Here is a 14,555-nt window from a genome sequence, read left to right as displayed (position 1 = left end):
TCCATGGCTCTCTGAAGCCCACTTTCCCTTTTTACAGCTACAAGCTGCCTCAAGGCCTTTGTGTGGACCTTCTAGGCCTTTTCACACTTTCTTTTAATTTATGTTTTGCTTTCTTGTAGTTGTTGTTGTTTTTCTGTTTCTTTTTTACCTGGTGATTTTTGACATGAGCCATCATTCCCACAGTTCCTCTAAGATAGCTGTTTCAGACTTCCAGACACATTAACGCTTCGTGAGGTCTGCACGGAGCCTATCCTGCTAATAACTGACAAAGTTATTGGTGATGGTTAACCAGGCACACGCAGCTGGGTTTATCTTTTATGCCCCAACTGAGCCTCTGACGGCAGGAGCGCACCTGCGACTGCGTGGTGCACGCAGGTGTCCTCCCCTCCGGCAGGGGGCGCTCGCCCCCCGCTGGCCCCGGTGCCTCCCGGTTGCTTGGTTACGGAGCGCGTCCTTCCGTGCGACTGATGCGGCGTGGCTCCGTCCGCTGCGCTGGGCGGGGAGAGGCGAGCGGCGGAGTTTAAGGGGCTCGGGGGCTGCGCTGTGTCTGCTGGATGTGTTTGTGGTGTCGCGGCTTCTGGTGCGTCCTCGTGGGAGGTACTTTTCCTGCTGTAGAGGGGGGTGCTGTCAGGGGCCTGAGGTCACTTGTTTTTGTAGGTGGAAAGCCTTTGTAGTTACTTTAGTAAGTGCAGAGCTTCAGCCTGCCTCATTTCTTCCTCTGCTGGGCGTTTCTGTGTGAATTCTGGTTTATGCTCCCAAAGATAGCAATAATTCAGTTGTTTCCCTAGGTGGAATGGTAGTAACTATCACTGGTGCTTGGTTATATGCATCCATGGTGGTCTTGGTGAAATCCATGGGGACCTCAGCAAAACATGGACCACTTAAAAGGATTGGTTTCTGCATTAGTATATGAAGTATAAAAACTCCTTTCTGTTTGAGTTTACAGGCTGCATACTGCAGGAGAGAATTGCTGGAAAACATGAGCACTTTGAACTGAGTTATCTGGAAGAGCTGGCTGTGGTTACAAGACACCAGGCTGTATGCAGGGGATCTCAGTGGGACAGCCTGAAGATCAAATTAGCTGTAGTAACTGCTCCTAGAAATGTGGGCATGTGCAAGATTTAACACCAGGCCAATTGCACTGTTTAAAAATATTATCCTCTCCAGAGGTCAAAGAGTTCACATAAGCCTGTCATGAATATAAATAAAAATATCCCTGATTAATTCATTGTTCTGAAAGTAAGGATATCCTCTAAAGAAAAATGAAAAAACAAGCTCCTGATCGCAGGGTAATGAATCATAGAAATAGGACTCTGGGAGAAGACAGCGATGACAAAAACCAAAGTTACTCTAAAAAAGATAACAGTGAAAATGCTACTCAGAGCCAAGAAGGCTGCATTATAAAGCTGCCAGTAATAGCATCATTCGCAGGTACTGCTAAAAAAATTCCTCCTCAGAAGCCAAGGTACTGCAGGTCAAATTTTCACACCAGTAACTCCCCGGTCTTGTTAGAAAAGACAAAAGCTGTTAGTAAAGTAAAGGATAGAGCCCATATGCTACAGATGAATCCCTACAACTTAAGGAGTGATAAAACTGAGAAAATAGGTCCTGTGATTAAAGATAGTGATGAGTTTAGCTCTGCAGATTTAGAGAGAAATGAAAACATTCCCAGGAAGGAAAAATTAACCAGGGAAAGCTGTAAGAAGAGAAGCAAAGAGATTTCAAAACTAAAGCAGCAAGATTTACATGTCGAACTGGGACGAGTGCAGAGAAATGGAAGCAAGCAGCCAAGTGTGAGGTCTGCTCGAGAACAGTTGGAAGAGGTAAGAGATGTGACTAGACACTTGAAAAATATATGAGAACTTCCAGCAGAGCAAACCTGAAGAGCCTACTTCCACAGCAGCATTGCCTGTGAAAGTGGTTGCAGGGTCTGTTGATGAAATAATTGCTTCCCTGCAGTCTGCTTCTCCATCTTCCTCAAAACAGATGATCAAAGAACTCCTGGAGAGTGTTCTTGGCCAGAAATACAACATAAAAATGGAAGTAGGTGAACCAGAACAAGAGCAATATTTTTGTCTTAGGTAAATATTACTTTTATAGGAGTCGTATATTTTTTTTCCAGCTCCTACAACACAAAAGCCAGACAAAACAAACAGACAAAAACACTAATGTACCATAGAATATTCTTCTCTTTTTCTTCTGCCAGATCTTTAATTTCCTTAAAAAGTGAAAATGAGTCGACATCAAAATCTATTAAAGCATAAACCCCGTGGTTTGAGAGTTGTATTAGTCTATTTATAGATTAGTACAGCTTTTTCTTTATGTTCTTCCCTGCCCTCCCACCCCCTTTTTTTAAGATGGCATATTCCAGTCTAAGAGATGAAGAAGTGCACTAAACATACTTGAAGCATTGTTTCTTTCAGTTTGGCATAGAAAGCGTCAAGAAAACAATTTCATTGTTGTAGTTAGGTAGATTGTATCAGCTGTTGTAAGATTACAATAAGAGGCACCAGTGCTACACCAGTAACATCAAGACTTTCCTGGAATCTCACCAGATAGCCTCTTTTGTTGTTGCTAGTTTATTTGTTAACTAGTAACTTAGAGTTGCTAGTAATTTACTCTCAGATAGCTCTTTGTCTTCTCTGAGAAAGAGTAATGGTTTTGTTAGAATGAACCATTTCACAAGGGCTGAAGCTCATGTTATGAAAATGGCTATCATGCTTTGTATTCATGCTAGCCTTTGTTGTGAGGAGTGCTGTGGAACGAATACACCCATATAGGATCAACTACTTTTAAGCAGGAGCTGGCACTGCAAGGAATTATGAAAGACTGATGTGTCTGTGTTTTAGGAAATTGTGATGAAAATTGTTTCCTACAGCTATTAAAATACTACCTTTTATGATCACAGAGTATCTCAAATGGAATGCAAGTTTATTACCTTAATGTTCCTTAGCGTGAGATTGGTTGTCATTGGTTAGGTAAAAATAAAAATAAAATCAGGACAAAAAGGAATGCAGAACTGGTTTAATTCAGTTATGTCTATGAGCAGCAGTAGTCTGAAACTACATTTCTAATGGATCTATGTCCTGTGATTTGATTTATTTTTGTTCTCAGAGCTGTTTGTGTGGCTCAGGTACTCAGAATGTCTTTTACTCTGTATTTTCTGGTGTATATTTGGGGTTGAAATCAGGGAAGCCCTTTTTCAGCATGGCAGCACTGATATGATCCTTCTTCATTGCTTTACTCTGATTTTAGGAGCATAACAATTTGAGACTGTTCTCTAATTAAGTCTGGTTAAGTTTGACATCTGGTTACAAAATGTCAGAGGACACTGGGAAATAAGGAAGACTAAAGAAAATCCCAGACATGGAAAACCATTTCTTGTTCAACTTAACCCCCCAAAAAAAGTCATTAGTGTTGTAGTAATTGTATTGCATTGCTTGTCCTGTCTTACAAATTTATAAACATGTTTTACGTGTTATAGTAAGATTTTCAAAATCTGGCCTCTGGCGGGTCCTACTGTTCTTGATCTGAAGTTGTTTTCTGTTGCTTGTATTCAGAGTTTCTGTGCTCTGAGCTTTGAAAGTGACCTCTGGAGTACTGTGATATCTGAACATATCAATCAAATTCCAAGTAAAACAGAAGTTTAAGCTTGGTGATGACTCTCTGGTCCAGTTGTTAGTTGTTTAATGTTTGGTTTTTGTTTTTTTTTAGATATGGATTTATGGAAAATGAAGATGAATGACACTCTTACTGATTGTGCTTTTTTAATCAAAGGCATTTACAGCTGGCATCTTTTGAACTGAAGTGACCTTACAAATAGGATGAGGACTCTAGCAATTCTTTATTATTATTATGCGTGGTTTGTTTGCTTTAGATTGAGCTTCAATACTTGTCTTCTACCATGTTTTCTGTTAAAAAGTGAAATGCTTATTATAATCAGAATATCATTTCCAATGCCTGGAGTCACTTTGTTGCCTTGGGGCATGTTGCTACCCATGAAGTATCTTGTTATCAAGTTACGTGTTGGATTTAGTAGCCATAGGAGGGTGTTTATATTCATTCCAGAAATACATTTTCTTGGTGTTCAGCTTTCTTAGTGATGAGCTTGCAGCTCATCTTTAGCTGGCATGTTGTTTTCAGCAGATCAATTCTTTGGTATCTCAAATGAGTATGTGAAGGTGGTAACTAAAAGAAAATGCATTTTCTTCTTTTCCCCTCTGGAAAAATAGAATCAGATTTGAATGCTTCTATTAAAGGATGACTATACAGTGTACTGTGCCATCAAAGAACAAACATAAAATAGACTTCTGCTTTGGTATATGTCTCTAGCTCTGCAACTACTCAACACAAAGTGAGGCCTTGTGGGGGCTTTCTCTGTAAAGTATTGGTACTCTCCCCAAAGTACAGTTTTGTTTGCTTTAGCTACAAGCAAATATAAACAAGTATTTGCTCATCACGTTATAGCATCTTAAGTATTTACTGTATACGTTCTTTGTAATTCAGCTGACATGAAAATTATACGTCCGATCATTTATTATTTTTATTTTTTTGACTAAAACAGTAGGCGACTCACTGAAAATATTTTTCTGAAGTGCTGCAAGGTGTGTTCTGACTTTCTTGGAAATGAATGAGACTTGAATTGGTTTCATTTAGCTGTGTAAAATGGTCATGAATCATGACAATGAAGCTTTATGTTATGATTTTTCTACTGTATTATTAATTCTGTAATTGCGTATTACTGATTATACTCAGTAAGATTAATCATGGCATAGCAAAGGAAGTGGTATTGCCTACCCTTGCTTTAGGGAGTCATTCTTTGGGAGTAAACATTACCAATCCTGGATTTATGTTTGATTTTTTTTTTTTTCCTATATTACTTCAAATGTTGTATAACATATAGATATACATAAAGATATACTTTTTTTTATTTATTTTTAAGATATGATAATGAGAAATGCTTAGTATATGATATACATGTGGGGACTTCTGCAATCTAATCTGTTTATCTCTCCAGAGCTGCTAATACAAGTAACTAATTAGAGATAATCCATTTGTGCAGTTTGTGAGATTTGTATCAACAATCACTTTCCAGTATCACAGATCTTTATGCTTATTAGCATAATTACCACATAATCACCTCTTGTTGTAAGAAATGCTGCAGGCTTCATGGACTGCCTTTTTACCCTGAAGTTTAACAAAAGGAGAGTATGCTCCTGATTAGATTGGTGGGATGCTGTTATGAGAACAAACTGATTTTAATCTGATAAACTGTAATTTTTATAAGAGTTTCAAGATATATCAAAGGGATACAGGATGATTACTAATGCCTGTATAAATAATCTGTATAAGTTCACCAAGCTAAAAGAGTATTTTAGAATATTTGTATGATCACACGCCTAGACTATGTTTATTCTCCTGTTTACCAGGGTCTTTTCTACACTAGTGCTTGCCTAGAGAGGAATCAATTGCAGTGAATGCAGAGTAGGGCTATGAAAGATGATCAGGATGTTGGAGCATCTCTCCTGTGAAGATAGGCTGAGGGAGCTGAGGTTATTTGGCATAGAAAAGGCACTGGGGAGACCCATAGTACATATATACACAGTACACATTATATTAAAATACCAGTACAACATTGTGCCTGAAATTCTCCCATGGGGACTGAACAAAAGAGAACACCACACCCACCAAAGAAAAGCAGTCACGTAGTATGTACTGGAGCCTAAAAGAACACGAAGATACTGCTTGTTCATATAGTTCTGATGATTTTGGTGAGGAAATTAATATGTAAAACTAATCTACTTATTCTGTCAGTTTTGATCCAGCTTGTTTGAGTGAAAGGGTACATGAAAAATTCTCTGAGTCCATGCATTAGATAATAAATTGTGTGGGGAAAGAATTCCACATAGGTCAGATGGAGTCTAGTTGATAGTCCATTGTAGTTACTGTGTCTGAAAATGTTCACATGGCAAAGAAAAGGAGGATTATTTGATGCAGTTTGGAAAGATATTGCTGGATCTGTATTTTAATCTAGGATGTTTCATTTCTTTGTTTTTACTTACCCTCATAGTTATGAAAAGTATATGTAATAGGATCTTGTTAAAAAAATTAAGCTCTGACTTTTCTGTCAAAAGTAGCTAATTCCTAGGGCTTTGGGTGAAAATCAAATCACCGATGTGTGCAATCATAGAATCACCAAGGTTGGAAGAGACCTAAAAGATCATCCAGTCCAACCATTCACCTATTACCAATGGCTCCCAAATTCAATATTCTGCAATATTCTGCAATGAAGATTGTTTCCCTTTTATTTATTTATTTATTTATTGCTTAAGAACTCCTTTTGTATCATCTTCATTTTCTAATATGTGAGCAAAACAATGTTGCAACTCAGACTACACTTATTACATGTTTTGTTAAAATTAAATTGAGTATGGCATGCAAAAAAAAAATCCTAGGCATTAAAAATACATTTTTAGATGGCTGGCTCAACAATGCACAAAATAAGGAGTGAAATGTGTTTAAATCTTTTCAAAAGCCTAAGTTTGTTTCTGCATGTGTATGTTGATTTCAAGTATATTTCAAATATAAAGACCCAGCCTTTAATTTGTGCTTGAATATTGATTGATATTGTTTTATTATTTTAGGTAGTATGAATTGCACTATATTTTCTTTCCCTCTGGTTTGTGCAGCAGGTCCCAACTGAATGTAAGGAAATAAAAATTGATTCTCAAGCTAGCCAGGAAGTCCTGCCAAGTTTTCACCAAGCAAGCCTGGTAACATTCTACATTATCTAGGAATGTTGAAATATAATAAGTTAATTGTACTTCTATTTGCTTGTGGAGTTGTTAAGATAGGTAGATCATATTTTAAACTGATAAAACAGGGAAGGAAAGGAAATAGTGCTTGAAAACATTTTGGAACTTCATAAATCATAAACATACTTTTCTTTTTATGTCTATCCCTTTTGGTTCTCTTAATTTCCTTTTTTTGAGGGTCTGGTTCTTCAGCTTCTGGATATACAGATTTTGCCTTTTATTAAGCAGCACAAGGATTAGGGCAATGAACTTACAAAATATTCATTGATATTTGTATGTATTAATGCCTATCACTGTATGTCTTGCATTCAAACGGTTTTAAAATTTAAACTTGTAAGCTTAGATGTTTTTGGAGATGTTGCTTAATGTTTAGAGGTGTTAACAATTTATTTGCTTTAAAGGATCTATACATATTGATATACATTTCTTATGTGTGTTAATTCATGTATTTTTGAAGTATAACTTGTAGAAGAGGCTTTTTAGAAGAAATCTTAATACATATTATTACTTAGTGTCGATCATTGTAAACCTTCTGCCTATTTGTATATTAATTGTGTAAATCCAGTTCTTGGTCAAAGAAATATTTGGCTTCAGATAAAATAGGTACAGTGATCTTGGTGCTTCATAAAGTGCATGTATGATGAAAGAATAATTGAACATAATGAATATTGCAATAATTATTTGTCAGGGAGCATAGAAGTGTCTTTTAAGAAAATACTGTATGTTTATCTCTTACATGGATCCCTTTCCCTTGAAAGGCACCAGTTGTTCAGAAAGATTCTCGAGCAGCAGAAAATGAATCTCAGCCTACAGATGAGCTGTTAACATATAATAAGCAGGTAAGCAGGCTTAGTACTAGTGTGAGATCTGATTAGTTTTCCCATGCTTGAGGTTTTGATGTTTTAGAGCATACAGGGATTTGTAAGCTGTTTTATTTATTTATTTATTACCACCTGCCACTTAAAAGACTCTTTTATAATCCAGGTCTCCATACTGGTCTTGTAGCTTAATGTTAGAGGAAAAAATAAATTAAGGTTCATTCGGTCATATGTTGGGTTAGGTTTTTCATTATGAGATTGGGAAGATTAGGAATGAAACGATGTATAAATAGAATCCTCATTTACATTTAACAACTGTGTGCTTTCCTGGAAAATGGCACAATGATCAACATCCTTTTGGTTATGTGATGTTGCACAAAAGCCTTCATTTGGTATCAACCCCTTAAAGCTTTTCTAGTAAAGAACATATACCAGGTTTTCAGAAGCAGGACAAATTTGTTACAAAGACCAAAAAATGTCTTTGGCCATATGTTGCCAGTTTTAATCATTCTGGTATTTTGAGGATACAACTTTCATGTGCTTCCTTGTGCTTCCTTCTGCTGCTTCTATGTGAATGATTACTTTGCCTTAAAATTACTACATTTGCTAAATGTGTTATGTGAAGAACAACCAAGAGTGGGGAATGTTTCCACTAGACAATTTTATATGCAAATAATACTGAGTAGCCTTGGCCTAAAATCAAATAGAGGTGAATGCAAGGTTTGATAGGGTACATTATGGCAGATGGAGGTATTGAAATGGAGGAAATAAAAGGGAACAAAATGAAAAGGGGATGAGAGAGACAGATGTTGCTATCAACAAGAAATCCATATTATTGGAGAGCAGATTGTTTCTAGGTGTAGTCATAATATGACAGATCTAATCAAAATGAGAAATTTTCTGGATGCCTAAGGTCCTTATGTCAGCCGCTTCTTCAGCTCCTTCCACTTGGCTCTGATCATGTCTTGTCAAAAGGCATGGAGAAAGGCAGAGAGAGTGGTAGTCATACCCTTAGCAGCCCAGAACAGTAGTGACCAATTTTTCTCATCAGTTTTAGGATAGCTAAGAACCTGTTCTGAAGTGCTGAAGGATGTGGGGTACTCTGAGAGTGAGTTACAGGAAGATAACAAACTCCATGTCATTTCTGGTGCTGCATTTTGTTTTGGAGCTAGGATTTGGCTGTATCAGTGCTTGTGGAAGCATAATAATTTCTGTCAGATTGCTACCGCTGAAGAGTGTGAATGAAAACAGTAATTTAAAAGAATTGTTCTAAATCAGGAATAATGTTCTTTTGATGTTGTCCTTACAATATTTGTCTGTCAATAGGTCAAAATTTTTTCTAATTATTCATACTGTCTGTTCTTGACTTTATCTAATTAACAATGATGCTTGCCATAGGTAGCTGTAAGAAATTTCTCTGCAATCATATGCTTGTATATATAGATCTGTTGGTTACAGAAATAGGTGCTAAATGATGTGTAAACAATATACAACACAATGTCAATGTTATGTCATGTGATTTCTATACTATCTAAAACTATACTAAAATTACATATTCTAAGTTATATACTGTTGGCTAACAGAGCACTGCCACAGTTAGTTAAACAGCACTGGGGTACTGTGGTGGCTTTTAGACAGTATTATTTTTGGGCAATATGCCACTCCTGTAATGCTCTAGCAGTGCTGTTGTAACAACACCCATCAAAAGTATGTTTAATTCAGTTTCCAAGATAGGCACCTGGAAAGATAAAAATCATTTGGTTCTACTTAATGTAAGTACTGCAGAATTTAAATATGTTTTCCACAGTGTTCTGTTTCTATATTCCATTGTTATGATTATAGCTTTTAATTTTCTTGAACTTGCTTTGCTGTATTATGTATGGTAACTTTTCAGTGGAGTTCAGATGAATCCATTTTTCTGGCTGCAGTCAGTCTGTTTTATGAAGATGTTTAAAAGCATGCAGGAAGCAGAGTTGTCAAATGCTTGAGGCTGGAAGAGACTTCTGTTTCTTCTATGCTATGATGATTCCCAGCATATTCTGAAGTTTTTGAAGCTCAACTTTATGAATCTGCTCAGTGACAGTAGTGTTATATACTACTCTTGTTTAACTGAATTTTGTTTTCTGTTAGTCAGGGTTTCTTGTGTACCATTGCTTCTTGTTCTTCTCTGGAGTGGGTATGAAAATATCTGTATAGCTTACAGTCTATAACACCATGTTTATCTTTTGCTTGTGAACATCTTAGGCTCCATCCACAGATGTGCTATGGGTGGAAGGAAAAGCGATATCAAAAATTAAACCAGATGAAGTTCAGAAAGATCTACAAGAGGAACGCAACTTGCAACAATGTTTGTCTTTCCTGCCCACTCGTGCTTCAAATGTCAAGTAATACTTTAATCTTACTTCATTATAATGAAATTGATATTGGAAATGTGTTAAATTATAAATATATATGATGGCAGATAAGTATTGAGAGAAAATAATGCCATCTCCCAAAGTCTGGATCTGAAACATGCAATTCTGAGCAAGTTCTTATATAACTGTCAAGTTTAGTGTGGTGGTTTGTTTGCTACTTATCCCCTTGCAATGGATCTGATTTACAGTTTTTAAAACCTAGAGGGCCTGCTCATTCCTGCTGTATGCAGATGAAACTTCTCTTGACTGCAGCAGAGACTGAAGTTGCTTATTCAGGGGTTGAATTTGTCCATACAATTCCAAGCGTAATCTAATCAAAATAATTAAAAACAAACAATGGAAAATACCACAAATTTAATATAAGCAATGCCAGCTGTAAGTCATCATCTTTAAATAGAGAAGATGTATTAAAAATTCATTAACTTGAATTTGTATTACAGTCAGTGCTTGTCAGAAATTCAGGAGATTTTACACAGAGCAGTAATTTAAGGACAACTGCTTATTACCTTGCTGTTGTCATAGGTGGCATCTGTCATTCTCTAGTAGGAGTGCAGATTACTAAAGTAGTACAGCCTGTGTCCTGATTTAACTGATCCTGTCTGTCCCATGTTGAGTGAGACTCCTCAGTTTTATGGTGTTCACTACTAATAAGATCTTTATGGCTAGCTTTGCTTAGATACCATAATTTGCTTCTTCACTTCTTTCTTTTTTGAGGCTTAAAAAAAAAAAAAAAAAAAAAAAAAGAAAAGAAAAAAAAAAAAAAAAGAAAAAAGCTAGAGAAGCAGCTTTAATTATTAGCTTTTGTTGTTCTTAAGGTCCTGAATGGTCTATTGGATACAGAAGAGAGCCTTTTTATGGGAGGTCTGAAGTTTGTAAATGGATAATACTTTCAATTAAGTAGCTGAGAATAGTCATGGGAAAAGAATGCTTAAGTTTATGAAACAGTCAAATTGGCATTTAAGTGACCCTTTGCATGCCATTGCTTATCTGCATTGCTTAAAGATCATTTGGTTAGCAAGATTATATATTAAAACAAATAGTGACAACAGACAATGAGTGTTTTACCTTCAATAAATACTTACTGTCAGATTATCAATGGTGCAGAAACTGCGTGATTTTCTAAAAAACCTGTATTTAGTGCATTAAACGAAGGGTAATGTAGGCCACACACGTAGTATTGTTTCTTCATGTCCACTTTTTCAAAGAATGATAAATAGTCTGTTTTAAGAGTGTGTGTTGTAAAAACACTCACCTTTACCTGCGGCATGCCCTGAATATTTTAGTTTACATTCATAAAGCATTCAGTTAGTTAATTCAATGAAATGATCAACTTCTATGAAAGAGAATTAATTATACTGTCATTAAGATATTAAAAATTCAGATATTGGAAATTAAAACCTGTTTGAATGATAAATTTCAGAATTTATGTGAAAGAGTTCCCAGATGATTTTAAAATAATTTAGCTTACTTTTGTTTATATATATTACTCCAACTGTTTTAAGGTCAAAGTTGAATTGTTTGCCTACTTTTATTTTTAAATGCACATGTATTGATTTGCAGAGAAAGTGAAGTGTTAGAGAATCCTGAAGAAAAATATTTCATCTTAGGTCTTCTTTCTTCAGTTAAAAAGTATAGTGAAATATTTCTTTTTGTTTTAAATTAGCATGATCTACTTCTTAAAGCACCAATATGTTTCCACACACTGAAACAATTGCTTGTTTTCATTTGTGCTGTGAAATGTATGAATTTAACTTAAAAAACGAAAGCAAACTCCAAACACCCTAATTATTTTCACTATATGAAATTGCTGTAAGTCTTAAATTCTAATTAGTTTTATGTATTTTGTATTTCTTTTCCAACTGGATATTTCGTTTTAAATACTTTATCTTAAAATTGTACTCAATTCCTGTTCCCATTTAGTAAAAAGAATCACAAATTTGAGTGGAGGCTTTGGATTGTAGTTTATGGTGAAAATGTCCTGTTGAAGCATGTAGTGGCTTTCTTCAATACATTATTTCTATATGTTACATATATTGCATTAAACATATTATGGCTTGACAAAAAATATTTTAAGGTTTTAATTAAAACTAAAAGGTTATTTCATTGCTACTCATTTATATTTTGTTGTCATGTGCCTGTAAATATCAGGACTCAGATGAGTAAAATCTAACTGATATGGTGAACTCTTAATTGCAAGTCAAATTGATGTTCTATTGCACTATTTTTTGTCTGTTTTTGTTATGTATGATTTCTTTAAGCTTTTTTTTTTTTTTTTTTTTTTTTTTTTTTAACTGTTGTTTCTTTTCAGGAATGGTAAGTACATTGAAAAAGAATTTATATTAACTTGAGTATACATTGCAAGATGCAGTTGGTCTTGTATTTTTTCCCTTGTTTTGTAGTACTTATTAATTCCCCTTTTATAATCTCTTTATTTAAAAAAGACATAATTATTAGTAAAATAGACAAGATGTTGAAGGACTTAACGGGGGAAAAAAAGAGGAAAAAAAAGTTATGCCTGAGAGCTAATTGGTATAATTTCAAAGTGGATTTTAAACCATTTTCATTTAAGATTTTCTGTTAAATATGCTGATATTTATGAACTTTAATTAAAGTAGTGTGTATTTGGGGAGGCATTTCAGGGCTTGGATATTTTTTCTTTTCTGTTTTTCACATTGTAGCTGTCTGCACCTTTAGATACTTATTAACTTTGTAGAGTTCATACAGTAGCTGCAGACTGTTTTTAGAGCATGATCCATGGCCTGTAGAAGTCAATAGACTTTCATCACTTTTAGCACAACTTAGATTGGTGGGTTAAATGGTAGATTTTTTATTTTATTTTTTTAGTTATTAACTTTCTAAAGATAGTTAAAGGTACCGTGTTTCCTCTAAAATCAACAGCTGAATTGAATCATTAGTGATAGCGTATAAAAAAGCCAGCAATCCCTAATTCCAAGATTTAAGAGTATTTAAGTGGTATTCAGTCATGAGAGAGAATGCACTGATGAATGTACGTTACATTTAACGTTCATTCAAATACCCAGTTTAAGCTGTAAATGTATGCTACTTCAATAATTCAAGATTTCAGGGCAGACAGTGTGAAAGCTCTACTTTGGGAAATTAATGTTGACTACTGCAGTTATTCTTTAAAGTTAAGGTTATCGTTGACGTTCTTGCTTTTACCTTTGGTCCCCTCACTGCAACCTCTACTCCAGGTGATATTAACTCTGCTTTCAGTAGAAGTCACCTGGATTACCGGGTAACTTATGCCAAGTATTTATTTTAGCGATTTATATCCTATGGTCTGTGATGTCACACTGTAATGTTTAGATAAGTTGCATACTTTTACAGTTCAGAGAATGGTTATTAAGGCTTTTTTCCTCCCCTTTCTAGACAGCAAAATAATCGAAGCATTCATCATCTGTGTACTGCTTTTCCTGGTTTTATGTTGCCTCCATATCTACAAATGGCTTCGAGAATTTATCATACTTCAGACAGAAGAGGTCACAATGTCTTGTTTGCGGCAGAGGATATAGACAACAGGCAGAAAGAATCAATATGTTCTGAATATATTTACTTGAAAGAACTAGCTGAAAGGAAAAGGTATGAACTTATTATTGATTTTACTATGATTTAATTTTGTAAATTAAGGGATTATATTTTGAGAAATAACTTAGTGGTGTTTCAGTATTTAGTAGTTTTGCAGAAGTGGCAAATAAAAAGGCTTTTTTTTTTTTTTTTTTCTTAACCTTGTTTGTAAGATATACTTTAAATTATATAGCCGAAAGGTCTTAAGTCTTATCTTGCATGGAACGTAAAGGTGGTGTTAATTTTTAAGAATAAAGGTCACTTTATGTATAAACTCTAATATGTTGCAAATTATGTTATTAATCTGAGCTTTTATATTTAGCCCTACTAAAGAGTGGTCCCATTGAAATCATAAGCAATGTTGAGCAAATGAAGTAGGTTTCCTATGAATGTAAAATCCTGCAAGAGTAGAAGGTATAAAGTGTACAGTCACTAACCTTTTATCATATGGATAATCTTACTGATCCTGATTCTTCAAGCACTTAGCATGAAGCATAACTTTAATTTAATGTAGTTCTTTTGTGTTCAACATATAAAAAGTTAAGCACATATTATACTACTTGGATAGACCTGTGGTCGATACTATTAAATGCATATTTTTGAGGTACTCATGATGACTGCATTACCAATTTTTATGTTTGACTGAATTCCTAAATCCTTATTTCTTAACATATTTTATGCTAAAATAATGCGAAATAAGACTAAATAACAGAATGAATATTCATTTTTCACCCCATATTATTTCAGTTACCTTTTTTCCTTTTTCCGTGTCTTTCTGGACAAAGATCTTTAGATCTAGAACCTTTACACTCAAATTTTTCCTGAATATTCTTCAGACTGACAATTTGCAACTAAGGGTTTCTATACTGCACCAGCTCCAGAAATATAAAATCATTGCTTGTAAAGTTTGTAGTGATCTAAAG

General features: G+C 35.0%; 1 protein-coding gene across 1 annotated transcript in view; it reads left to right on the top strand.

Annotated features, from left to right (window-relative positions):
- Positions 1 to 280: 280 nt before the first annotated feature.
- Positions 281 to 14,555, top strand: part of TTC6 (tetratricopeptide repeat domain 6) — a 49,613-nt gene continuing 35,338 nt past the window's right edge. The window contains exons 1-7 of the mRNA XM_072337488.1: positions 281 to 597; positions 1,259 to 1,823; positions 1,873 to 2,043; positions 6,693 to 6,773; positions 7,574 to 7,654; positions 9,878 to 10,017; positions 13,438 to 13,647. Coding sequence (XP_072193589.1) covers positions 281 to 597; positions 1,259 to 1,823; positions 1,873 to 2,043; positions 6,693 to 6,773; positions 7,574 to 7,654; positions 9,878 to 10,017; positions 13,438 to 13,647 — 1,565 coding nt within the window. The remainder of the gene's footprint in view (positions 598 to 1,258; positions 1,824 to 1,872; positions 2,044 to 6,692; positions 6,774 to 7,573; positions 7,655 to 9,877; positions 10,018 to 13,437; positions 13,648 to 14,555) is intronic.

Source organism: Excalfactoria chinensis, chromosome 5 (assembly GCF_039878825.1).
Source record: "Excalfactoria chinensis isolate bCotChi1 chromosome 5, bCotChi1.hap2, whole genome shotgun sequence".
NCBI classification, from domain to species: Eukaryota; Metazoa; Chordata; class Aves; order Galliformes; family Phasianidae; genus Excalfactoria; species Excalfactoria chinensis.
The sequence above is the reverse complement of the archived record's forward strand: the minus strand, read 5'-3'. Positions and strand labels throughout refer to the sequence as shown.